This window comes from Acomys russatus, chromosome 26, assembly GCF_903995435.1.
Source record: "Acomys russatus chromosome 26, mAcoRus1.1, whole genome shotgun sequence".
NCBI lineage: Eukaryota > Metazoa > Chordata > Mammalia > Rodentia > Muridae > Acomys > Acomys russatus.
The window spans coordinates 31,688,992-31,716,824 of NC_067162.1; the positions used below are offsets into that span (position 1 = coordinate 31,688,992).

General features: G+C 46.2%; 1 protein-coding gene across 2 annotated transcripts in view; it reads right to left on the reverse strand.

Annotated features, from left to right (window-relative positions):
* The window catches only part of Terf2 (telomeric repeat binding factor 2), a 29,550-nt gene extending 2,016 nt beyond the window's left edge, over positions 1-27,534 (reverse strand). Inside the window, exons 1-9 of one of the 2 annotated variants that reach the window (XM_051168704.1) lie at positions 27,132-27,525; positions 26,939-27,034; positions 25,713-25,843; positions 15,105-15,191; positions 13,172-13,318; positions 10,589-10,695; positions 8,196-8,588; positions 4,129-4,214; positions 243-283 (exon numbers count right to left, since the gene is read on the reverse strand). In XM_051168704.1, coding sequence (XP_051024661.1) covers positions 243-283; positions 4,129-4,214; positions 8,196-8,588; positions 10,589-10,695; positions 13,172-13,318; positions 15,105-15,191; positions 25,713-25,843; positions 26,939-27,034; positions 27,132-27,510 — 1,467 coding nt within the window. In that variant the 5' untranslated portion in view covers positions 27,511-27,525. Of the gene's footprint in view, positions 1-242; positions 284-4,128; positions 4,215-8,195; positions 8,589-10,588; positions 10,696-13,171; positions 13,319-15,104; positions 15,192-25,712; positions 25,844-26,938; positions 27,035-27,131 lie in introns of both variants that reach the window. The other variant, XM_051168703.1, reaches the window with a different exon arrangement.
* Positions 27,535-27,833: the final 299 nt, after the last annotated feature.

The window sequence follows — 27,833 nt, forward strand, 5'->3', positions numbered from 1 at the left end:
TTTTTTCTATTCCAGTTCCTGGTTCCTCTGTAGATACCAGGCCTGCACTTGGTACACAGCCATTCTCAGTTTTGGTTTCCAGCATAATCATCAGGTGGCTCTGAATCATCTGTAACTTTGGGGGACCTGACATGTTCTGGATTCCATGGGCACTGCAGTCACATGCATAAGCACACATATACATAATTAAAAATAAAATCTAACATGTAGGCAAAACACGCACTAGTAAAGTTTTAAATTACCTGCTTTCTTGTTAAACTGGATGACTTGTCTTCACTTGGGGCTGTTGGGAAACATGGAAAGGACACAAAGTTTAGAGATTACAAAAGAAAACAGAGTATCCCTGGAAAGAAAACTTGGTTTAAAATTTGCAAGCATGAGTTTGAGGCCAGCCTGGTCTATAAAGTGAGTCCAGGACAGCTAAGGCCACACAGGGAAACCATCTCAAAAAACCTAAAAAAAAAAAAAAAAAAAATTCCCACATGCACTGAAGGCTGGGAATGCATCTCAGTAGTGGAGTGACTGTCTAGCTTGAAAAGGCTCAGTTTGGCCCCCAAAAGAGCAAAATCCCAAATCTCATTAACATTGAAAATAAAAGGACATCACTGAGGTATCGTCTTTTGGCCCTTCATTTGCAATACCTCAGCTCTGAGAACCTGTATGAAGAAATGCTTTACAAACAGGCTTCTAATATCCTCTGTTTGCTTGAGTTTCTTGAGACAGGATTTCTCTGTATAGCCCTAACTGTCCTGGAACTCAATCTATAAATTAGTCTGGCCTCTGCCTCCCTAGTGCTGGGATTAAAAGCAAGGGCCACCACCGCCCAGCTCCAATAAATTTTGATCAATGATTAGACTTCAAGCTCTTTACCAAAACTATCATTTTCCAAACCCACCGAGCGATTATTACACTTGAAATTTTATTATAAGGCTCAGTGGTATTTGCCTACCATGCAGAAGAGGCTAAATTCCATGGCCAAAATCTCAAAACAAAAATCTAGGGCTAGAGAGATGGCTCCTAGCTTTGAGATGGCTCAAGTTTGGTTTCCAGTCCTCCATCAGTGGCTCTTGATCACTGTGACTCCAACCCTGACACTCTCTTATGGGCTCCGTGGGCACTGTAGTCAGCACAAGCCCACACACACATGTACATAATTAAGAATAAAAAACTTAAAGAGATGTACTGCACATGTGCACGTATCAGGCATACATGTCTATGTATAATCTCTCATTTACAACTCCTTGATAACCACTGCTCAAAAACAATCGCTTTACTGTTTTCTGCTAAGAATTTAAAAGCCTTGAGGGTTGGTGAGACAGCTCAGTGGGTATGACCAAGTGTGTGTGACCAAGTCTGACTACCCAGGTTCAATGCCCGGGACCCACAGAGTGGAAGAAAAGTGAACGTTCCAAGATGCCCTCTGACTGCCATACACAATTCATAGCAAGTGTGTGTACAAATAAATGTAATTTATTTTTTCAGAGACAGAGTCTTACTATGTAGTCCTGGCTGGCCTGAACTTGTAGAGAACCTCCTGTCTCTGCCACAGGAGTGCTTGGATTAAAGGGATGTGTCACACACCATGCCCAGTCTCTATGGAGGTACTTTAAAAACTTTCTTTTTTCGTTTTTCGAGACAGGGTTTCTCTATATAACAGCTCTGGCTGTTTTGGACTCACTTTGTAGACCAGGCCGGCCTCAAACTCACAGAGAACTGCCTGTCTCTACCTCCTGAGTGCTGAGATTAAAGGCATGCGCCATTACGCCTGGCTGAAAAAAAATATTTTTTAATGTAATAAAAAAAAACTTTAAGGCCGGGCGTGGTGGCGCATGCCTTTAATCCCAGCACTCGGGAGGCAGAGGCAGGCGGATTGCTGTGAGTTCGAGGCCAGCCTGGTCTACAAAGTGAGTCCAGGACAGCCAGGGCTACACAGAGAAACCCTGTTTCAAAAACAAAAAAATTTTTAAAGCCAGGCGTGGTGGCACACGCCTTTAATCCCAACACTAGGGAGGCAGACGCAGGTGGATATTTTCTTTTTTAAGATTTTATTTATTTTAGGCTGGGCATGGTGGTGCATGCCTTTAATCCCAGCACTAGGGGAGCAGAGGCAGGCAGATTGCTGTGAGTTCGAAGCCAGGCTGGTCTACAAAGTTAGTCCAGGACAGCCAAGGCTACACAAAGAAACCCTGTCTCGAGGAAAAAAAAAAAAGATTTTATTTATTTTATGTACGAGTGCTCGATCTTCATGTGCACCTGCATACCAGAAGAGGGCATCAGATCACATTATAGTTGGTTGTGAGCCACCATGTGGTTGCTGGGAATTGAACTCAGAACCTCTGGAGAAAGACAATGCTCTTATCCACTGAACCATCTTTCCAGCCCCCACAGGTGGATTTCCCTGCCTCCAAGCCAGATGGTTAATCCCAGCACTTGGCAGGTGGATCTCTATGAGTTTGGGGCCAACCTGGCCTAGAGATAAGTTCTAGCACAGACAGGTATGCAAAGAAACCCTGTCTCAAAAAAATAAAAATAATCACTTTGTATGTATATTGCATGTGGGTGCACTCACAATAAGGCTTGTATGTGGAGGTCAGAGAGCCGATTGTGAGAGCTAGTGCTCTTCTTCCACTAAGCTTGGGTAAAGAGGCTTAGTGGCAGGTGTCGTGACCCAGAGTCATCTTGGGGGTCTCATGGAGGGTACTTTTTTCTTTTTTGGTTTTTCGAGACAGGGTTTATGGAGGGTACTTTTTAAGGACAAAACCTTTGAAATTGGGAAAGAATTATGTTGCCATTCCAAGATTTTACAACTCTCCAAATGAAGACTTAGCTGTTATTACTATTAGAATGTAAAATATGAGCCAGTGGTGGTGGCTCATGGCCACAGAGTGAGTCTGAGGACAGCCAGGGATACACAGAGAAATCCTGTCTGTCTGTCTGTCTGTCTGTCTCTCTCTCTCTGCCTTGGCTGTCCTGAACTCACTTTGTAGACTAGGCTGGCCTCGAACTCAGAGATCCGCCTGCCTCTGCCTCCCGAGTGCTGGGATTAAAGGCGTGCACCACCACGCCCTGAGAGACACTCTGTCTCAGAACAAACAAACAAAAAACAAAAAGCAAAATATGTAGTGTGAAAGATTATAATGCAAATTTGAAGCGCTTTAGAAGTAATTACAGGGAAGTACAGCGTCCTGTCCTATATCGGTATGCTCAGGCACTGTTAGGAGATTTCCGCCCCCCCATCCCCACCCACTTGGACTGAGGATGTAGCTCAGAACACACATAAAAGAGTCTTTTATTTAAGAAATAAAAGGGCCAGGGAGATGGCTCCGAAGGTAAAGGCACTTGCTGCCAAACCTGATGACCTGATTTCGATCCCTAGGACTTACATAGTGGATGAGAACAGACCCCTGCAAGTTGGCCTGACTCCCACACGCATACATGCTATCTCCCCACCCCAAACAGTACATACACAAATACAATGTAATTAAATCTTTTTTAATACAGGAGGCTTAGCACTCAGGAGACAGAGGTTCTGTCCCCAAAATAAACGGAAGGAAAAAAATAGTGTAATGGTGGATGGCTATACTCCCAGAGCTTTGGAAGCAGAGGCACGAGGCTCAGGAGTTCAAGAACAGAACGGAATACATGAGACCGTGTCTCATCACTATTGCCACCAAGAAAAGGGGAATATATATATATATATCTCAGAGGTCCTGAGTTCAATTCCCAGCAACCACCATCTATAATGAGATCTGGTACCCTCTTCTCACCTGTAGGCACATATACAGGCAGAATACTTTATACAAAATAATAAATAAATAAATCTTTATAAAGAAAGGAAGAAAAGAAAAGAAAATACAGGGAGCCAAATGTGACTCTAAGCCCGTGATCCCAGCACTTGGGAGGCTGAGAGGCAGGAAGAACCTAAAACTAACGCCAGCCTGGGCTACACAGCAAGACCCTGTTTATAACAAAACAATACAATCTGATTCCTGGTGACTCAAAATGAGATCGGATCCCTATTCAGCTGTCTAACTAGGAGACTGATGCTGCTGGCACATGAACGTGACAAGACCATGCATCAAACTTCAGCAAACATCCCTAAGAGGGCAGGGAAACTCTGGGGCTTACCCTGAACTTGAAACAGCTGGTCCTCTTCCATCCAAACTTCCTTCTCTTCAAGCCCGTTAGGGCTGTTCCACTTGTCTTTGGATATTCTGGGGGGAGAACAAGGAAGATGAGCCATGAAATACTCCCTCCACTCCAAACTCTGAGCGCAGCTCACTTTCAGCACTCACTCGGGACTCACTAAACAATGCTCAAACTCACTGTCCTTTTTCCTGGGCTACCCAGGCAGCTCCATACCCTCGATCCTGCCCCAGGCTGCATGCCAAGGGTCAAACTGGGCATTGTGTCAAAGTACACCACCATACTGTCATCTCCCTCAAAACTCTTTTGATTTCCTCATTTGTTTAGTTTTTAGAGGGGCTGTACTCTGAGCACACGCCGGCTTGGAGCTCCGAATCCTCCTCCCTGCACTCTGGGTGCTGGGATTACAGGTAGGCAGCAACACACCCAGTCATTTGAGTGCTTCTCTGACTTAGAAGGCGCAGACTCTTCCCCCTCCCTCAGGGCCATGCTCTGCTCCTATTTTTACGCTGACTTTGGTACCCAGGAGTTAAGGCCAAGATACCTTTCATCAGTATTATACCAGCCTTTTCTCCTCCCAAAGACACCACCATAAAAGCATACCGCCCACATCTGTAATAACAGTAAGTGGGAGACTAAGATGGGAAAATCACAAGTTCAAAGCCAGCCTGAAATACATGTTATCGACTAGGCTAGTCTATTTAAACCACAGTGAAACCTGCATACTCCTCTGTGGTCTATGAGCCCAGGCCATTTCCTACCTTGTATCTACCACACCCTACACTTAACAGCAGTGGTTCTCAACCTTCCTAATGCCACAACCCTTTAAAACACAGTTCCTCATGTTGTGGTGACCCCAATCATAATTTTTTTTTGTTGCTACTTCATAACTCTATTACTGCTACTGTTGTGAACTATAATGTAAACATCTGATATGAACCCCTATGAAAGGGACGAGACCGACAAGCTGAGAGCCGCTGACCTACAGTAACCCAGGCTGCTTTGCTTCTGAGTTATCACCTGTCTAGGCTCAGGAAGCTTACTGGTCTTTCAATACCATTAAAAAAATAAAAAATTTTAAAAAATCACTTTTCCCCTTTTCCCTTTGTGACAGGGTTCTGTTGCCCAGCCTGGCCATGAATGTGCTCTGTCATCAAAGACCCTAACCTTCTGACTCTCCTACCTCCACCCAAGTGCTCTAACAGGAGCGCTACCAGGCCTTTTGTGGTGCTGAGGACTAAACCAAGAGCTTCCATGCATGCTAAGAGAGTGCTCTACCAGCTGAGCTACACCCCCAGCCAAAGGCTACTGATGCCAACACAGAAGGCCTCTGCTCCTGTCTGTCAGTGTGAGGCCATACAGAGCTACAGCCAGACCCCAGCTTAAAACAACAAAGCTGGTTAGCACCCCCTGGACCCTCCTCTTTTGTAGTTTTCCTAAGAAGTGACCTAAGCGAGGAGCTGAGACAAATGGTAGACAATGTATCTGTGCTTAATTTGTGTTACATCCTGAGAATAATTTAAACAAAACAACAATCATTTACAAGGGTCTTTCTCTTCAGTTTTACTGTGGATCACTATTTACAAATAGACAGGTAACGGCTAGGCCACTCTGTTCTCTACTTTTCCAGTCAGGAGGCTTCCACCCTGGGTCCCTGAGACCACCACTTGCCCTGAGCTGCAGTCCTATTCTCGGCGGTCTTCAAAGGCAGGTGTTAGTAACCTGTCCTTCTTGAACTCTCAGGCCTGCTCTGAGCACAAACGTTTCAGTAGGGCTTGCTAGGGGCCTAAGTGTGTGGAGACTGTCCTGCTGACTGCTGTTGCTCACTTCTCCTGTGTGGAAGGGAATGAGAATTGAGTCCTCCTAGTGTCAGGTGGCCCAGGGCAAGTCAGGCCATTTTTGGACCCTTTGGTTCCTCGCTGGTTAAATTTCATGAATACTGGCCTGTGGCTGCTGGGCTCTGTCCTTGAGGCTTTGGTCCCTCCCCTCTCTGCAAACAAAACCTAATTTTCTGCTGGCCTACATACAGCTAGGGGTTATCATCTCTTAAATACAAGGTCTAAGAACCCCTTTTACTTCAATAAACCCCTAGCAAATATCTATGTGTGCAAGGTGCCATAGGGGAAGAGAAAAATCTAGGTGTTATGACGTTGCCTTTCAGGCAGCTTCCCCTAACTGCCTTTCTGCCCTGGCTTCTCTGGGGTCTCCCTGCTAGCCTGCGGTGGTCACCAGCTCCCCACCCTGCCCTTAGTGGTGCCTCACAGGCCTGGGAACATAGAACTTGAAAAAAAAATCTGGCCAGGCGGTGGTGGCACAGGCCAGCACTCGGGAGGCAGAGGCAGGTCTATCTCTGTGAGTTGGGGTCAGCCTGGCCAGCAAGTTCCAGGACAGCTACAAAGAAACCTTAAAAAACCAAAACCGACAAAACAAAACTGTAGCTGTGACCCTCAAAGCTTAAAAAGCGGCCTGCCTGACCGAGAGACTATGATCTGGCCTGACAGCCTATCCCTGCTGCTCTTCTGTGTTGTAATCCCCCAGTTACTAACACCAGGTCTTCCATGCCCACATAGCAGCAGCAGCAGCAGCAGCAGCACTGCCAGGATTTCTCTCCATAAAATGCTTGCTATCTTCCTATTCTTTCAAGGCCAGACTAATGTTTGTTCTTTTAAAGGATGTAGTCCACCCAAGACTTGTATACGCAGGCTCAGAACTCTCCTCAGGCTCCCAAGGCGTCTCACACACTTCTTCAGGCTGGGCCACTGGACAGGGTTTCAGGCTTGCAAACTCTGCCTTCTCTGCCGCCACTACTTGCCTCACAGGCAGAGCACTGCAGCAGCCATGGACAGCCCTATGCCGCTATGTCCCATTAAACGCTAAGACAGAAACAGGTGACAGGTGATTTTTGTCAACTCTTGCTGCAGAGTACCCACCATACTTCATGCCCTGGACATAAGAGAGCACTGGGTGCAACTTTCACACACTCCCATTTACAATCTACTGGCACCCTGCACGCTCTTGTTTGTCCGCCTGCTCACTGGAGCAGTGTCTACACTTCACAGGCTCTCTGTGAAGAGGACAGGGCATACAGAGCTGCCAGTGACTTGTTTCTGAATGCAAGAACAGTACACATCGTGCAAATCTGTGCCTATGGCCTGTCACAGGGCAGAGCAGGGCAGTGAGGCAGATGACACACAGCAGAGACAGCCACACAAGAGCGCATGAAGAGAGGCAACTGGTGTGTGTGGTCCCAGCTGCTGTGTCAACAGCATGTAACTTAAGACCTCGAAAACTAGTATTTGCTACTTTCAGTTATGTGACATCAGGTGAGCGAGTACTTTTCTGAGCCTCCCTCAGCTAGACAACAGGGCTAAGACCACCTCACAAGAGTGAGCACTGGAGATTCCATAAGATAACATGGAAGTGCTTAAGCCCAGAAAACACCTAAGTTTCTCTCCCCTCTGAAGCACCAATAGAACTCTGACAGGCAACGCTGGAGGAATGACAATCCGCTGTGGGTACAGGAATGTACAGCCGAGAACAGACAGCATGTTCCGAGAGAGCAAGCACCCCAGTGCCCGGAGGCGGGCCACGTAGGGCACAAAGGACAGCCAAACCCAAAGCCTGGGTAGGTGTCACAACGGGGAATCAAATTAATAGAATTAACATTCTAACCACTGCCCCACTGTAGCTAGCAAAAGGAAGATTAGGAAATCTTTACTGAATTTGCTGAGTCTCATGAAAGGTACAAAACTAAGTATAATGAGACCCAACTCCGACAGATTTCACAATGAGACTGACATTTAGTCACTGAGGCATTCAGACTGACAGGCAGAAGGCTCAGCAGCCTCCCTGACTCACGCCCTCGGACAGTGCCGTGCAGCCTACAGTGGAGCTATACGTCACTCCCTGCTCCAGTCTCATTCTAGCAGGCTGAGCAAGCCTCAGGGCAGAGCAACTTAGCAGAAGGTTACTTCATTCACAGAAGTAAAACCAGGCCCAACCAGGCCCGCCAACCAGCCCCAAAACTGCTACAAAGAAGGTCTTCATACTTGGGATTCTTCTCCCCTGGGTGGGGTTGGTTGAGAGCTCTGGGCTTGGCCGGTGACGCTGACATGGCCTCCTGGGAGGAGTTGAGGCCTGGGCTGGGCTCAGTACTCTGGCTGTCCTCCTCCAAAACCAATCTGCTTATTGTCATGCGATTGTTCTTGGGCTGCCGTTCTGAGCCTCCCTCACCCTCAGCAGGAGCTGAGCTTTCATGGCCATCTTTCCTGGGTCTCTTGTTTTTGTGGGTTGGTGATGATGGGGATGCTAGATTAGGAAGTACCAGATCTTTCTGGTCCAGTTTTGCAAAAGCTGCCTCTGAGTCTTGTGCAGTAGACAGAGCTTTGAAAGCTGCCTTCAGAGTCTTCATTCCGATGGTGGGTGGAGTGTTCCGAGGCTGTCTGCAAATAAAACACACACAGGAGAGTCAGGCTCCTCAGTGTGGAAGTGCACCCAAGCACGCAGGACTTTTGCAAAGAATAAGGCTTCAAACAGAGGGCTCTTCAAACACTCCATCAAAATAAAAAACAACAAAATCAAAAGGGGGGAGGGGACGACTCGGGGGACAGGGGAGAGACAGGCTACTTCCTGTGACACCTGTTGTTTATAAAAGCCTTCACTCAATGAGAACAAATCTAGGTTGTATCAAGTTTAAGTTTTAAACCAGAGACCCTTAGAGAAACCAAGGTAAATGCTATTCTCTCCAGAGGCCTCTCCAGTCTGTGCTGTCAACCCTTTTAGTCTATATAATCAAAGCAATGTTTTCCATCATGTAAGAGTACTGGGATTAAAGGCATGTGCCATCACACCCGGCAGAACCTGAGAAATTTAAAAACACACACACAAAGCCAGGCGTGGTGGCTTCCCAGCACTCGGAAGGCAGAGGCAGGTGGATCGCTGTGAGTTTGAGGCCAGCCTGGTCTACAAAGCGGGTCCAGGACAGCCAAGGCTACACAGAGAAATCCTGTCTTAAAAAACCTAAAACCAAACCAAACACACACACACACACACACGACATTTCACCAGGAAAATCTGAACTCACTTTGGAATGCTTAGACACTTCACAAAGTAGCAACTACTCAAATCAGAAAACCCTGTCTCTCCTTTGTAGTGTCCTGTTTCAGAATGTCCTAATTTAGGACCCATCTGGGCCTCTCTATTTCAAATCAGGATGCTACGATTCAGATAAAGTTTCGTTGAGTTACATGCTGACATTTAACCTGGTTTGAAGATAGGGCCCAGCAAGTGACTAAGACTAGAAAAGGCCATCAGGAGAGAGACCCCAAGACTAACTATCAATGTGCTCAAGGCTGGGAGGTGGGGAACACACGGAGACGACATTCTTCTTTTTCCCTCCGTCAGTCCCCCCCAACCGCCACCTCCCTCGCCACCCTGAGACAGGGTTACTCTGTGTAACAGCCAAGGTTGTCCTGAGCTCTCTTTGTAGGCCAGGATGGTCTTGAACTCAAGAGATCCGCCTGCCTCTGCCTCTTAAACGTGCTGGGATTGAAGACGTGCGCCACCACGCCCGGCCTCCCTCCTCCTCTTACCAGCAGTTGGCATGCCAACAAGAAGGCCATTATCATACATGGGTCCTCGAACCTCAGACACTGTGAGCTAAATAAACATTTTCCCCTAGGGTTAATAAAAATTAATTAGTACACAGCTTCCCCCCACCCCCAAAGGAATCTACTTTTGTGTTAAATTATCAGACCTGAGATCCAGACTTGTCTTCTTTCCTTCCTTTTCTTTGACATTTGCAACCAATTCTTGTCATTTGTTTGTTTTTGAGATTGGGTCTCACTATATGGCCCAGGCTGGCCTCTAACTCAGGAGCCTCTTGCTTCTGTCTTCTAGTGCCACCAGAGGCAGGCCGATCTCTGAGTTCAAGGCCAGCCTGGTCTACGGAGTAAGTTTCACGATAGCTAGGACTACACAGAGAGCCCTGCCTTATAACTCCCCAACCCCTGGAGAAAAAAAGAAAAAAAAGCTATGTGCCACCATGCCCAGTCCTGACTCATTTACTTGAACACTACTCCTGAATGTATTAAATTACTAACTATCCAGCCAGGTATGGTGGGTCACACTGCAGTCCTCACACACGGGAAGCTAACGGAGTGAGTCCCAGCGAGTTCCTAGCCAGCCTGGGCTACAGAAGGAGACTCTGTCTCCATAAAATGTGTATATGAGTGTGTGTGTGCGTCCCACAGTTACAGGTGAGACAGATAGGTAAAAACAGAACTTTGGGGAAGTGTCAATCAGGATCCTCCCATAGAGCCCAGACAGCTATTCTCAATTTCCCTGCCTCTCGCAGTATGGTATGCCAATAATCTGGTAAATCTATCCAGCAAGAGAAACTCATCTTGCTAAGTGTCCCCCACAGTCACAAGGACATGCTCACCTTGGAGGCTCTCGAGATGGCTGTTCCGCGGGCTCTGGGACTGGGTGCTTTTCTGCCTTTGCTGTACTTGAAGCAGCAGATTCTGACTTCAGCGCCCTTTTGGCCATCTGGGAAAGGAAGGGTGTGATCAGAAGAGGAAGCGCAGATGTCATCTCATGTCTGCTGCTCACCAAGAACATACTCAACACGTAAGCAACAAATCCAATCCGGGCACTGGCTGGGGGACTCAGAGGGGCACAGCATCGGGGCACCCCTAAACTTCTCTTCCTCAGCTTGAAACAAAACAACAGAGCCACCACAGTAACACCTCAGGGGGCTAGCTATCCTAAGGAGAACTTTCCTGCACTGTACCTTTGTCCTTCCAACCTCAGACCTAATCCAGTTTCTGGTTCCCAAATCTCTTTTGGAGTCAAAAATAAAAGGTAAAATTTTCCCCCTACTTCTCTTTTTAAAATATTTTCACATACACGGGCACGTGCTAGCCTGAGTTCATATGCATACATGTCCTAGAGGCCAGAAGAGGGCATTACATTTCCTGGAATTAGAGCTGCAGGTGGTTGTGGGCGCTAGGAATCTAATTTGGGCCCTCTGCAAGAGCAGCAAGTGCTCTTAACCCCTGAGCCATCTTTCCAGACCCCTCCTTGGTTTTTTTTTCTTCTTGAGGCAGAGTCTCAACATACAGTTCTGGGTGGCTCAAAACTTGACAGACAGACCAGGCTTGTAGTGATTTTCCTGCTTGTTTTCCAGGTGTTGGAATCACAGGGGTGAGCCATAATGCCTGGCTCAAACGTTTTTTAAAACTTAAGATACCTGAAAGATGAGAATGATTTTTAGTTTGTGTATATTATTTTCATTAGCTATATCCCCACAAATATGTTTTGTCTTACTGACTGTTACTTGGAAATCGTTAGCAATATTGCACAGGAAGTCCCAGGCAAGCCATTCCTGCCCTAACTCTGCTCATCCGCCTCCCTCCTACTGTTAGGCTGTCCCATTCATTTCAGATACAACTGTGGCATGGTGTCTTAAGAGATAAGTTCTACCCTGATGTAAGGAGCAGAATAGTTCCGAGTTACCCAAAAAGCAAAGGGATGAAACACACCTAGGCCAAAGTTCCAACATCCAGATACTTCCTGGCTAGCTGTCCTAACTGTCTGCCTTACAAGTGACCTGAGATTTGTCAAGCAGCTGATAGGACCTGTCACCAACACTCTCCTAACAGGCCGCACATCCACCACCACGACAGGCTACTTTAACATTATCAGAGCCGGGCATGGTGGCGCACACCTTTAATCCCAGCACTCGGGGAGGCAGAGGCAGGTGGATCACTGTGAGTTCGAGGCCAGCCTGGACTACAAAGTGAGTCCAGGACAGGCAAGGTTACACAGAGAGACCCTGTCTCAAAAACCCAACCCAACCCAAACCAAATATTATCAGACTCCTGCTTCGTCTCGTCCTTCCTTCTGCTGTGGTGCTGAGGATCAAAGCCAGAGCCTGTTACGTACCAGGCCAGGTATCTTAACACTGAGCTACATCCCCAGCTATTAGGTTCTTAAGATAGGGGCTTGCTTAGCCCAGGCTACCCTCAAAACTCATAATCCAGCCAGGTGCGGTGGTGCACGTCTTTAATCCCAGCACTCGGGCCGCAAAGGCAGGTGGGTCACTATGAGTTCGAGGCAGCCTAATCTACAAAGTGAGTCCAGGACAGCCAAGGCTACATGAGAGACCCTGTCTCGAAAAACAAAAACAAAAAAACAAAACAAAACAAACCTCATAATCCTTCTGCTAACGGTACAGAGCAGTAGTTGCATCCCCATGCAATCTTTTGAGCCCAACTAAGGATTATCTTCATAAGGCCAGTGCGGCATGGTGTCCCACACCTTTAACTCCAGCACTCAGGAGGTAGAGACCAGTGGACTGAGAGTTTGATGCCAGCCTGCTTACACAGTTTTCCAGGCTAGCCAGGATAGTGAGACCTCAAGAGGTAGAGGCAAGGCAAGAAAACAGTTCTGCAGTTAGGAGCACTGGATGTTCTTGCAGAGAACCCAAGTTTGATTCTCAGTACCCACACGGTGGCTCACAACAATCACTAACTTGAGCAGTCCCAGGGGTCTGACAGTGTCTGGCCTCCACCAGCACCACACACTCGTGGTGCACAGGCATCTGTGCAGGCAAAACATACAAATACCAAATAAAAAAGAAGAGGAAAAAAAAGTCACTTATATGGCTCCTCTGGACTGTACCCACTTCAGTCTCTCCTTCCCTCACCTACCAACTCCTACCATTCCACATCTACTTCTCAGCTCGGACGTCACTGCCTGTGGAAACCACAGTGGACTGTAAGAAAAAGTGCTACTATAACTACAAGACTGGTCACATGTGAAAGAGTAAACTGCAGGTGAGAAAAACCAGGTACCATCTGTGCTGCAGGCAGAAGCTTATCTTAGGCATCTCACAGGCACTCAGAATAGTAGTCTGTGTAATCCAGTCTCTGTCAATTTTTTTCATGTCTAAATTTCTATTACCCCTCATGCTGAAGGACCCAAACATGGTTATGGGAATGAAAGAGAGGCCAAGGCACACCGTGAGAAGGTAGGGCTCCGTGTCATCAAGGTGGCTTTCCAGGAAGCGCAGCATCTTCTGCTGGAAGGTCTCATAAGAAAAGTTCTGGATAACAGGGTGGGCCACGTTCTTTTCTCGAATAATGTTCAGGAGATCGGTTCGTAGCTTCTACAGGAAAGATCGATGTTCACAACAAGAGAAAGGAGAACAGTAAACATCAGGGCTGAGCTGCAACAGAGCACCAGGAAAACATCTGTAAGGCTGTCGGACAACTCAGGGCTGCTTGATAAGCCATGGTTCAGGCACAGTAGGCTACTTATGCAACTAGTCACAAAGAAGAGGCAAAGTAGCTCCATCATATGTTCATAGAAAACCTCTTGCTACAATATTAAGAGATAAAGAAACATAAGTGTTCAAATCAGTGTGTAGAATCTGTGCAGATCAAAGATGCAAAATGGGTTTGTGTGTGCATACCCAAGACTTGCTTAGAGATGGTGCTTCTGCCTCTGACAGTAACAATGTGAGTCAAGTCCAAAGGCAAGGGAATTTTCACTCCGTTTTTTAATTAACCCTGTAAATTTTCTTACAACTTAAGGTTTTTTTGTTTTGTTTTTTTGAGACAGGGTTTCTCTGTTTAGGCTTGGCTGTCCTGGACTTGATTTGTAGACCAGGCTGGCCTTGAACTCAGAGAGCCACGCGCCTTTGCCTCCCTGAGTCCTGGGAATACAGACATGAGCCACCACGCCTGACACAACTTAAGTTTTATAAATACATTTTTACGTGTGTGTGTGTGTGTGTGTGTGTGTGTGTGTGTGTGTGTGTGTGTGTGTGTGTGTAGTAGCACAAGTGTGGAGGTCAGAGGACAAGCGGACAGGCAGGTACTGGGTCTTGGGGACAGAACTCAGGTTGCCAGGCTTGGTGTCACACACCGTTACCTGATTTCACAGGCCCTTAGGTATCTTTTGAGTTTTGTACTATATACACGTTACCTCTTCAAAATCCAAGGGGAGTTTGCCAAGCATGGTGGTTCATGTTTAATACGACAGAGGTAGGGGCAAGCATGTGTCTGTTAAGTCTGAGGGCAGCCTGGTCTATTAGTTCAGTAACAGCCACTTCTACATAGAGAAGCTCCGTTCAAAACAACAAAAAGGGACAAAGTGGGTTGTGGGCCTATTGGGTGGCAGGTTCTTTACATCCAAGACATGTCAAGCAAATGCCCTACCACTAAGCAACATTTTGCAGCCTAAAATTTAAGTTTATAAAATAATACAAGTAGAGTGAAGGGACAACTGAAGATGTAGTTTAAAATGACTTCCACACTTCTGACAGGGAATGGAAATTCTGACAGGAAAAAAAGTCCTTCCTAACATGGCTTTCCAGGTGTAGGGGGCTAGCATTTATATAGACAGGGCTAGAAGTCTTGTACTTTTTGTTGAATACCTGGTACTAATTACTTAAATGCTATGTCACCACACTAACAGAACAAGGAAAACGAGTGGTTTGTGAAAATTAAAACTTGAAAAGCCAATCTCAGAATCTGAGGCTACAGACGGAGTTACAGTAAGTATAAAAAGAAAGATGTGAACATGTCTTCTATGTAGCTTAGGCTAGCCTTGAACTCACTTTAGCCCCAGGCAGTCCCTAAACTTGCAATCCACTTGCCTCAATCCTCAAAGGTTGGGATCACACACAGACAAGAGATTGAGTATTTAAAGGTGAATACTTAGATGACCTTTTTGAGACAGTGTCACTCAGTACTTCTGGCCTGGGTCACACTATGTAAACAAGGCTGTCCTCACAAAGATCTGCCTGCACTGCTTCCCAAGTGCTGGAGTTAACAGTGTATCCTACACACTCAGGATAGACGGCATTCTTAATCAAGAACCTTTCCCTTACCACTCCACAAAAAGCAGTGAGATGTTAAGTCATAGGAATAAAAACATATCAACTTTACCTGCGTTGTGGGGTCCTTGGACATGTATTTTTTCAAAATTTTTGAAGCCTTTTCAAATTCTTTGTTTTTGATACAAATAATGACAGCCTATAAAAGAAAGAAAAAAGGTTTGTAGTAACAGATGTTATTAAAATATCAAATACCAAAACATACTTGGTTAAAAACATATCTTTAACTGGGCATGGTGGGTGGCACAGGCATTTAGTCCCAATACTCAGGAGGTAGAGGCTGGGGGATCCGTTAAGTTCAAGGCCAGCCTGGTCTACAGAGCCAGTTTCAGGACACAGAGAAACCCTGTTTTGAAAAACCAAAATAAATAAATCGTATAGCTGCCTATGACTTCTTTCTCAGTGTATCAAAGTCCTGCACTAACATTACTGTTCAAGCACCATGAGCAGCCACAGCTGTAGCTTTTGTTGTTTTTAGTGCCTCAGAGAGCAGAGCTGGACTCCCTGGACTACAGGCTCTTAGCCGATCTGAGCTGGACTGCCTAAGGAAAGACAGAACAGACAAGAATTATTCCAGAGTCCCAAAACTTCAGGTTCACAGAACAATCGATTCCAATCTTTTGAAGTAGGGTTGACGCTCAGTCAAAGAAAATATAATGTGAAAATATAATGTTGAGCCTCAGTGAGAGAACATAATGTGGGGAAAATGAACAAGAGATGTGCTGAGCACAGTGTTCCTCTGGTTCCATTCAGAAAGAGTTGAGGCTGTGGAACAAGAAACAAGCCTTATATCATACATGCCAGCTGGTTACTCTAGCTCGAGTGTGCAGGGAGCTGCTGAGATTGTGCAACAGCTCACCCACAACAGCAAATAAAAACAACCAAGATAGGACAAGATCTCTCATCAGCCACAGAGGAAACAGGTTTCTGTAAAAAAACTCTGAAGGAAAATACTCAAGGAAAGACAACAGTGGCTGGACAACTGAGACTTTTAACATATATAAGCACAGCCATCCAGGGTAGACAAAACTGGTGCCAAGGGCTCCTGAACAAGGATGCAGAACTATAAATTCTTGGAAGATGCAAAATCAAACATCTTTTCAGATGACCATGCTTACTTGCACATCATTTTCAGCAGAAATTATTATACTTATTTTCTTAACAGTTATTTTTTTTTAATATTTTTGATCTTTATTTATTTATTATTGTGTATACGGTGCAGGTGTACATGCAGGCCAGAAGAAGGCATCAGCTCAAATTATAGATGGTTGTGAGCCACCATGTGGTTGCTGGGAATTGAACTCAGGACCTCTGCAGGAGCAGTCAGCGCCCTTAACCTCTGAGCCACCTCTCCAGCCCAACACAGTTATTCTTATAAACCCCATCAGTCCTATTAGGTTTAACTACATTTAACTCGCACACACACACACACAAACTGTTCAGGGCACCCAGAACTTCTGTATCCACAATATAAAGCTAATACCACTCCACCCCCACTTCCTAAATCTTTTTTTTTTTTTTTTTTTTTTTTTTTGCTATTTTGTGTCTTTCTGGTATCACAGGAGTGAAGTAAAGTGGCACTATTTCTTGCCTTTTGCAGACAGAGTATTATCACATAAAATTCAATCCACCTGCCTCAGCCTTCCAAGAGCTGAGATCACAGCATTCACTACCAAGCTGAACTCTAGCACCAGCTGTTTTAAGGATGCTTTTTTCACTCAGCACAATGCTTACCAGTGTTGCTGTACTGTCAGAGTTCCATTTTCTTGCTGTTGAGTACCATTATAGTGTTTGGGATATATTATAGTTTATTTATTTATCCACTCAAGAACATGTAGTCACAGTTTTTGATTACTATAAACAGAGATGCTCAAACAGGTTTTTTGTTTGTTTGTTTGTTTTGAGACAAGGTTTCTCTGTGTAGCCTTGGCTGTCTTGGACTTGCTTTGTAGACCAGGCTGGCCTCAAACTCAGAGAGATCTGCCTGCCTCTACTTAGCATTTCTTTCTTTCTTTTTTATTTTTTTAAGATTTATTTATTTATTATGTACACAATGTTCTGCCTGTACATACACCTGCAGGCCAGAAGAGAGAACAGATCTCATTATAGATGGTTATGAGCCACCATGTGGTTGCTGGGAATTGAACTCAGGACCTTTGAAAGAGCAGTCTGTGCTCTTAACGTCTAAGCTATCTCTCCAGCCATCTACTTAGCATTTCTATCAGCAATGTGCAACTGTTATCTGAATCCTCCCTAACATTAAAAAAAAAAAATATCCCCCAGGGGTCCATAGGTCCTGGAGTTACTGCAATACCGGGTCAATGGCGTAAGGGGGTAGTGGGGAATGGAGTAAGCTCCTAGCTCCAAAAATCCATTTAACATAATGTCCTGGGATGGAGGAGAATGTGTCAAATATTAAACTGTTAAGAACAGATCCTTGAGGAGAAAAAAAAAGAAGAGATCCTTGGGGCTAGAGAGATGGCTCAGAGGTTAAGAGCACTGTTTGTTTTTCTAAAGGACTTGAGTTCAAGTCCCAGCAACCATAGGGTGGCTCAAACCATCTATAATGAGATCTGGTGCACTCTTCTGGCCTGCAGGTGTTATATGCAGGCAGAATATTGTATACATAATACATAAATAAATCTTAAAATAAACTACAACAAAAAAAACCAGATACTTGAGACGGGTATAGTGGCACATACCTTTAATCTTGGCACTCAGGAGGCAGTGGCAGGCGGATCTCTGAGTTCCAGGCCAGCCTGGTCTATAAAATGAATCCAGGACAGCAAGGGCTACACAGAGAAACTCTGTCTCAAAAAACAAAACCAAACACAAACACAAAAAAGAAGAGCTATTTGAGCCAGGAATGGTGGCACACACCTTTTACCCCAGCACTCAGCAGGTAGAGGCAGGTGGATCCCAGAGTTCTAGGCCAGCCTAGTCTACAGAGTTAGCTCCAGGGCAGCCAGGGCTATACAGAGAAACCTTATCTCAACACTCCCTCCCACCACCCGCCCCTACAAGAAAAGAAAAATAGATTTTAGAGGTTTGAGAGATGGCTCCGTGGTTAAGAGTGCTTGCTACTTTGCAGAGGACGGGAGTTCGAGTCCCAGCACCCATGCTGGGAAGCTCACAACCTGCCTATAATATAAGCTCCGGGAAACCACAGCTCTTTTCTGGCCTCTCTGGGTATCTAGTGCACAGCATATATGCACACACGCATTTCCTTTCCTTTCTTCATTTGCTTTTTTTAAAGCCAGGGTTTTTCTGTGTAGCCCTTGGCTGTCCTGGAATTTGTCTGAAGCCCATGCTGGTCTCAGACTTAGAGATCTGCTTCCCAAGTGCTGGGATTAACTAACTAATTTACTTTTTGTTTGTTTTTGAGACAGGGTTTCTCTGTGTAACCCTGGCTATGCTGGAATTCTCTTTGTAGACCAGGCTGGCCTCAAACTCATGGAGATCCACCTGCCTTTGCCTCCTGAGTGCTGGGATTAAAGGCATACACTATCATGCCTGGCCAAATTTTTTTTTCCAAGACAGTTTCTCTGTGTAGCCTTGGCTGTCCTAGACTCACATTATAGACCAAGCTGGCCTTGAACTCACAGGGATCCACCTGCCTCTGCCTCCCGAGTGCTAGGATTAAAGGCATGCACCACCACCACCCAGCTAATTTATTTTTTAAGTAAGGATATTTTTATGTTTATTTTTCATGTGTGTGTGCGCACGCATGCGCGCACGTTTTCCTACATATATGTGTATTGTTCCATGTGCATAGCTCTGAGTGGGTGCTGGGAACTGAACCCAGAACCTCTGCAAGAGCAGTAACTGCTCATAACCACTGAGCCACCTTTCCAGTCCCGGTATATTAAAACAACAAAAATATATATTGGCCATTTGGGAGATGGAGGTAGGATTGGTAGTTCAAGGGCCATCTTTTAGTTACTTTCTTTCTTTTTTTTTGGTTTTTCAAGACAGGGTTTCTCTGTGTAGCCTTGGCCATCCTGGACTCACTTTGTAGACCAGGCTGGCCTCGAACTCAACAGTGATCCGCCTGCCTCTGCCTCCAGAGTGCTGGGATTAAAGGCGTGCGCCACGCCAGTTACTTTCAAGTTCAACAAAGAGCCTGGCTACATAATGAAACAAATCTCAATGCTGGAGAGATGGCTCAGTTTGATGTGTATGAGGGTTTTGCTTGCTTGCTTATATGTGTATGGACCAACAAAATCAGAAGATCATAAGCCGGGCGTGGTGGCGCACGCCTTTAATCCCAGCACTCGGGAGGCAGAGACAGGCGGATCACTGTGAGTTCAAGGCCAGCCTGGTCTACAAAGCGAGTCCAGGACAGCCAAGGCTACACAGAGAAACCCTGTCTCGGAAAAAAAGCAAAAACAAAAAATCAGAAGATCATTAGATCCTCTGGACCTGGAATTATAGCTTAAGCTGCCAATTGGGTGCTGGAATTGAACTTGGATCCTCTACAAGAACAGCAAGTGGTCAGGCATGGTGGCACATGCCTGTAATCCCAGCACTCGGGATGCAGAGACAGGCAGATCTCTGTGAGTTTGAGGCCAGCCTGGTCTACAAAGTGAGTCCAGGACAGCCAAGGCTACACAGAGAAACCCTATCTCGAAACACCAAACCCAACAAATATACAAACAAACAAACAAACCCCAGCAAGTGCACTAAACCACTAGGCTATCTTCCAGCCCTCTGAGTCACTAACATTTTAATCATTAAACTGTATTATCTTGTTCTTGTTTCGTTTTAAGATAGGATATTACAGCAGCTCACAGCTGTCTGTAACTCCAGTTCCAGGGGATCTGACACTCTCACAGACATATGTGCAAGAACACTACTGCACATAAAAAAAAAAAAAAAAAAAAAAAAAAAAAAAACCCAAACCAAACCAAAAAGAATCTAAAATTAAAAACTTTACCAAACCGCCAAATGGATCTCTGAGTTCAAAGCCTGTTACAGAGTAAGTTCCAGGCTACAATGGCCACAAACAAACAAAGAAACCAAGTCCCAACCAGTAAAAGCACTTCAGGCCAATGTGATAGCTCCTACCTGTAACCTCAATGCTTGGCCTATAGACTGAGAATCTTGTCTCAGGAAAAAGGAGGAGGCATACAAGTTTAGACACAGACACACACAGACACAGACACACACACACACACACACACACACCCCTACCTATTTATTTGTTTGTTTTTTCCGAGACAGGGTTTCTCTGTGTAGCCTTGGCTGTCCTGGACTAACTTTGTAGACCAGGCTGTCCTTGAACTGACAGTGATCCTCCTGCCTCTGCCTCCCAAGTGCTGGGAGACACACCTATTTATTTAGATATTATAGCTACAAGCCCCTTGTCAGATATGACTTGCAACTATTTTCTTCCAGTTCTGTAGTTTATCCCTTCTATGTAATGTTTCTCTCAGAAGTTAAGTTTTAAAATTTTGAAGCCCCATGTAGCACTTGTTCCTCTTGAGGACTTTTTAAAAAGCTTGTTTATTTGTATTCATGTGTATGAATGTTTGCCTGTATGTAAGTATGCACAACATGTGTGTTTGTGCCTGGTACCCATAGAGGTCAGACGAGGGCATAGGTTTCCAGAGTTACACATGGTTGTGAACAGTCATATGGGTAGTAAACCAAGCCAGGGCCCTCTGCAAGAACAAGTGCTTTTAACTAACCCATCTCTCCAGCAAGCCCCAGTTTTTTCTTGTCCAGGTAAGAGTCCCTGGCAGCCCAGGCTGTCCTTAACTCCTGATCCTCCTGCCTGCACTCTTAAGGGCTGAAACGCCAGACATGAGACACTGAACTGATTTTAAAGTGCTACCTAATATGATTTTGTTTTCTTCAAGATGATTCATGATTTTAAGCTGTGTGTGGTAACAAATGCCTTTAATCTCAGTATTTGGGAGGCGGGCATTTGAGGCCAGCCTACATAGAGATGTCCAAGACATCCAGGGTTACATAGTGACTCTGTCTCAAAAAAGCAAAATCTTGGCTGGAGAGATGGCTCAGAGGTTAAGAGCCCTGTCTGTTCTTCCAAAGGCCCTGAATTCAATTCTCAGCAACCACATGGTGGCTCACAACCATCTATATGAGATCCAGTGCCTTCTTTTGGCCTGCAGGCACACATGCAGGCAGAATATAAATAAACAAATCTTTAAAGAAACCAACAACAAAAGGTTCCATTGATTTACATTTTATTCTTTCTTTTTTCTTTTCTTTTCTTTCTTTTTGGTTTTTCGAGACAGGGTTTCTCTGTGTACCCTTGGCTGTCCTAGACTCACTTTGTAGACCAGGCAATCCTACTGCCTCTGCCTCCGGAGTGCTGGGATTAAAGGTGTGCGCCACCACACCCGGCTACAATTTCTTTGTGATCTATTTTGAATTAACTTTTGGTATAAAATGTTTAAGGTCATGGTTCATTTTTGTACACTGACATTCCACTGCTTCAACAGCAAATGCTTAAGACTGTCCTTTGCCTTTAATATAACTAGTGACAGAACTGCCATACTGTCAAAAACCTAAAACCTATTGGACATGTATGTGTGGTAAGGGCTTCCCACACACTAGGCAAGGATTCTAGCACTCACTCGCCTACACCCTAGCCCTGGTGTCTCTACTCCCTCATCCCTATCTGTTGTATCCTTTGTTCTGGTTACTTTAGTTCCTCTGCCTTTTCTTGTATGTAAAAATCAGTGGCTGAGAATGTAATATGAACTAGATTAACGAGACAGAACAGACATCTTAGGGACACTAGATCTTCCAACAGCTAGATGTGGTACTGCTTGTCTTTAATCCCAGCACTCAGAGGCAAAGACAGGCAGATCTCTGTGAGCTCCTGGCCAGCCAGGGCTAGATAGTGAGTTCTAGGACGGTCAGAAACAGCTACATAGGGAGACACCCTCCCTCCAAACCCATGGACATGGTTTGATTTTTAATGAGGTCTTCATTCTTTGCTTGCTTTCCTTCTTTCAAAGTGTGCTTGTGCTTCGCCAGCACCACTGCTGGGCACGGCTGCCACCAGGGCAGTTCAAGGCTAACCTGTCTACAGAATGGGTTCCAGGACAGCCAGGGTACACAGAGAAACCCTATCTCAAACTACCCCAAATTATTTTACATGTATGGATGTTTTGCCTGTAGCACGTCTGTGCACCTGGTGTGCACAGTGCCTGAGAAGGCTAGAAGAGAGCATCAGATCCTCTGGGACGGGGTTACAGAGGATTGTAGGGCACCATGTGGATTGGATACCAGGACTAGAACTAGGGTCCTCTGGAAGAAAAGCCAGTGCTCTTAACTATTGAACCATCCCTTTCTGTCCAACAAGCCAACTTAGTGAACCCTTCTCTCTCAGACATGGTCTCACCATGTAGAGAAGGCTGGCACCTGCCTTTACCACATTAGTGCTTGGATTAGGTATGTGCTCTGCCATGCCTGGCTTTCTGAATCACATTAATATCCATTGGTCTTGGCCATCAAGATGGCTCAGTGGGTAAAGGAGTTTGCTGTGCAAACCTCAAGATTGCAATCCAATCGTACAACCCACATAAAGGGGTAAGGAGAGAAAAGACTTCACAAAGTTCTCCTCTGATCACTCTATAAATCATGCACATGCACACACACACAGACACAGTCCCATGTGTACAAGACCCCACAGCTGGCCTACAGCGTGACACAGTCCTACGAGTACACTACCCACAGCTGGCCTACAGTGTGACACAGTCCTACGAGTACACTACCCACAGTTGGTCGACAATGTGACACAGTCCCATGTGTACAAGACCCCACAGCTGGCCTACAGTGTGAGTACTGCTAGTGGCCACAGCAGAGTGTGGATCAGATCTTCCAGACCTTGAGGCTTGCTTACAACCCAAGATCCTCCCATCTCAGCCTCCTGGGTCCAGGGATTTCAAATAAACACCAACATTGGCAGCACCAGCTGAGTCTCAAAATGACTGCCACTGTGACTGACTGTTTCTGCAGTACTTAGGACTGAATGCAGAGCCTCTGACAGGATCGGCATGCAGACCACCACCAACCTACAGCATCAGCAACTCCAGCTGACAGCTTGACTACACCCTTATTTAAGAACTCCTGGGCCAGAACCACTCAGGTGGGCCACTAGCTTCCTGACCTTTGGCAACTGAAAACTAATAGTCCCTGTTTTAAGCTGCTAAGTCTTAATTTATTATACTGAAGTGACAACTACAGTAAAGGCTAGGAATGTAGCTTAGCAGTAGGGTTTGCCTAGCATATAAGGCCCTGTGTTCAACAGCTTTATCTCTGGAAGGGGCAGTATGTACACGTAACACAAAATTCAAAAGGCATAACAAGAGAAAATTCCTGTATCTCTGACCTTTGCTCAGCACCATTAAAACAACAAATAAACCTGGTCTACAAGGCGGGGGGGAGGGGGGGAAGCCAGCCACCCATGGTGGTGCATGCCTGTAATCTCAGCACCCAGAAAGCAAAGGCAAGAATTATGTAACCTCGAGTCCCAGGCTAGCCTGGGTTCCAGAGCGAGTCCCAGGACGGACTCTGGTCTCCCCTTCCTCTCCTGCAACCTACCAATAATATGGTAACTATAAGACATAGCCTGGTAAGCCAAAAAGCACACAAAACCAATAGGAGAAATTGGCTGACTATTTTAAAGGAGTTAAATTTTTTTTTTAAGATTTACTTATTTATTATGTATACAATGTTCTGCCTGCATGGACACCTGCACGCCAGAAGAGGGCACCAGATCTCATTATAGATGGTTGTGAGCCACCATGTAGTTGCTGGGAATTGAACTCAGGACCTCTGGAAGAGCAGCAACCAGTGCTCTTAACCTCTGAGCCATCTCTCCAGCCCAGAGTTAAAGTTTTTTTTTAAAAATTATATATATATATATATATATATATATATATTTATTTATTCTAAGTGCATGGTGTTTTGTCTGCATGCTCATCTGTGCACAACATGCATGGCTAGTGCTCCAGAAGTCCTGGGATGGAGTTACTGTTGTGAGCCTCCATGTAGGTCGTGGGAAATAAACCTGAGTTCTTTGAAGGAGCAGCCAGAGCTCTTAACCAATGAGACATCTCTACAACCCCAGGAAGTTTAGATTTCACTGACAGACATTACAAACAATAATTTAAGACATGAATTTACTTAGCTGGTTGTGCGCTGTATGCCTGCAATCCCAGCACTCGGGAGGCTGAGGCAAGGAAAAGTAGATCAAGGCTACTCTGCATATAGTAAGACTCCATTTCAAAAGAAAAGCAGGAAGAGACACGGGCCTACGACAAGACAGGAGTCTACAGTCCCTGTTTCTAAAGGAGTTGAACAAATTACTCTGCAGATAACACTTCCTCCACTCAGAAGAAGCCGGGCTGTTTTCAGAGTACCCGAAGGTTTCTCCTCCACTGCTAATGGCTTTTCAGTCATTTCCCTCAACACAATCTGACTTACCTAAACTAAAAACTTCCGTGGACTTATTGTCCTTGAATTGAGTAATATTCTTTTTTTTCAAGACAGAGTCTCTCTGTGTAACCTTGGCTGTCCTGGACTCACTTTGTAGACCAGGCTGGCCTCGAACTTACAGGGATCCACCTGCCTCTGCCTCCCAAGTGCTGGGATTACAGGTGTGCGCCACCACGCCCGGCTGAACAATTAGCCAGTAGTTCCTGTTCCAGGTCCTTAACTGAACAGATACCTGTACCTAACGCATACTGGATTAAAAAAACAACAACAAAAAAGCCAGGTGGTGGGCTGGGCGTGGTGGTGCACGCCTTTAATCCCAGCACTCGGGAGGCAGAGGCAGGAGGATCACTGTGAGTTCGAGGACAGCCTGGTCTACAAAGTGAGTCCAGGATGGCCAAGATAACAGAGAAACCCTGTCTTGAAAACCCCAAAAACAACAACAACAACACAAAACCAACCCCCTCCCCCATATTTGTACCCAGCAATGTCTTCCTTGTGAAACAGGGTCTCCTCCCTCTCCTCTCCCTTCATGACCTCGCCCTCTTCAGGAGCTCTCTTCTGTTACCCTGACTTTCCTTCACCAAGGCAAGGCAGAGCCATTCCTCCTTCCCACGGATGCTTCTGCTTCCACACCCCAGCCTCGGTTAGACGGGAAGAAAAACCCACACCACTCTGTTTTGTTTACAGTTCTATGTGAAGCCATCCAACAAAGAGACAGCCTCACATTCCTAGAAACTCATTAGCTCCTATATTCTAGAATACCCTTCTGTGCTAGTTCTTTCCCTAGCTGCCTCTGATTCTAATCTGACTACAGGGAACAGCCTTCAAGTCCCTCCCTCAGCAGTCACACCCCAAGGCAGTCTTCAATGTCAGCCCGCTTCCCAGTTCAATGGTCCCTCCTGTCCAGGCCACAAGGAAGACCAAAACCACAGAGCAGAATGCTCTCCAAGTAAGAAGGGAGCATGTGTAGCGATGACACCCAGCTTGCGCACGGGGGCGCGCGCGCGCGCGCGCGCGCGCGCGCGCTCTCTCTCTCTCTCTCTCTCTCTCTCTCTCTCTCTCTCTCTCTCTCTCTCTCTCTCCCTCTGCCTGCTCTTTCCTTTACCCACACAGGAGAGAATCCACATGTGTTCTCAAAGATCCCTAATTTCTGTTAGACAAAAAAAATATTAAAAGGATGTCTTACGGCCTCCTTGACCAGCTTCCTACTGGATTCGATCACTGCTTCTGTCAGTGTAAACTCTGTTTTTATCATCTCCAGCACATTGATAGCTGATTCCAGGGGCGTGAGCTCAGCCTCCATGTCAAAGGAACAGTCTAGAACAGAACACAGTGTCCACTGTAAGCTCTTTTCTAGGGAGTAGCAAACATGTCCAGAAAATATATACAGTCATCTGTGGAAGCATGCATGCACTATAAGGCACATTTGTATAAAGGACTGTGAAAATCAGGCATTTAATCCCAGCACTGAGCTGGCAGAGTCCAGCCTGATCCACACAGTGAGTCCGACAGCTAGGGCTGTACAGGGAGAAGACAACGATGGACTATGCAAACCCAGTAAAATTTGCACTTATTCTGCTTATGTTCTTGTGATATGGTCCAAATTCAAATCAATGTATTTTTTTGTTTGTTTGTTTGTTTTGGTTTTTCGAGACAGGATTTCTCTGTGTAACAGCCCTGGCTGTCCTGGACTCACTTTGTAGACGAGGCTGGCCTCCAAACTCACAGAGATTCGCCTGACTACTGAGTGCTGGGATTAAAGGCGTGGGCCAGGACAGCCAAGGCTACACTGAGAAACCCTGTCTGAGGAAAAAACTAAACAAAACAATGCAAAAAAGACAGTGTTTCTCTGTAACCCTGGCTGTCCTGTAGACCCACCTGCCTCTGCATGTGTCACCACACCGGTTTCAAATCAACGTATTTCAAGTGGCTATCTTTCAATACTTCTCAACACAGCCCAATTATAACACATACATTTGCCTCTAAAATCCAGAACAACACATCTTCCTTAGATACAAGTGGCCAATACGGAAGACAGTTTGGTAGGCAGCTGCCAAGTTCTACTCGGTGTGTGCGTGCGCGTGTGTGTCTGTGTGTTGGGGTGTGTGTTCACACTCTACTATTAGGAGGAAAAGGGGGAAGAATGTGTCTCAGCAACAAAAATGGGCGTGCAATTAACAGGTGGGAGAAAACAAAACAAAACAAAAAGCCACAGAAAACCAAACAATGAACTTCAAATTGGAGAAAACCTGATACAGAGAATTCAACCACCGTTGAATGAAAAAAGACCTCCCCTGTACAAACAGGAGTGCACTTTAACCCGGAATCTTTCAGCCCCGGATGTTAAGTTTGAAAATAACAAAACCCTACGTAATTAACCCCAGAAAAACCACACACACGAAATAGCCATACCTAAATTTTCCCCTTCTTCAATGCGCGACAGACACTGCATAACCCGCAGCAACCGGGACACCGTATGCTCCTTCCCCAAGGGCCTGACAAGCAACGCTGGGAAAGAAGACATGGTTGACTCCGCGAGCCCCGGACCCCAAGTCACTGTCCCCCACAGACCTTTCTCCTCCCCGCGGCCCGGCGCGGCCCTCACCCTGCATGATGTCCCGGATCTGCCTGAAGTCTCGGTACCGGCTACTCCGAAAGGCCCGCAGCGCCTCGTGGAAGTAGAACTTGAGCACCCAGCGGTTGACCGCCTCCTCCAGCCGCGTTTCCCCCGCGCCCCGCTCCGCCGCGCCTCCCATCCCCGGCTCGTGCCGCCCCCGCCGAGCCCGGCCGCCGCTGCGCGATGCCCGCCGCCCGGCCGCCCGGCCGCCGCTGTCGCTGCTCCCGCCTCCTCCCGCCATCGTGTCCGACCGCCGCGCGCCCTCCCCGCCCTCTCGGCTGGGCCGTTTCCTTGGCTGTGACGCCATCGGGTCACGCACAACGCCCGGGCCGGAAGCAGGGCCCGATGTCCCGGCTCCCGCTGCCATGATAACAACACTGTTCCAAGCCACCCGCGGGCTTCTGGGACGGAAAGGACCAAGGTTGGGGCGGGGGTGGTGGGCTTCGTCCTTCTCTTCGGCCTCCGTAGTTCCCGTTGTGTCTGGCGCAATGCTTGCTGGGAATTGAAGTCCACACAGTCCAGCCCGGCGCGCTATTTTGAGAGCTGTGCATCAAGACATGGGACTCTGTGAAAAAATATGAAAAAATAAGCGCATGTGTATTATTGGAAAATTCGAAAGTTGTGAAAAGTATAATAAAAGAAAAGTTGCTTTGTTTTGAGATAGAGTCTCATTATGTTGCCCTGGTTGGC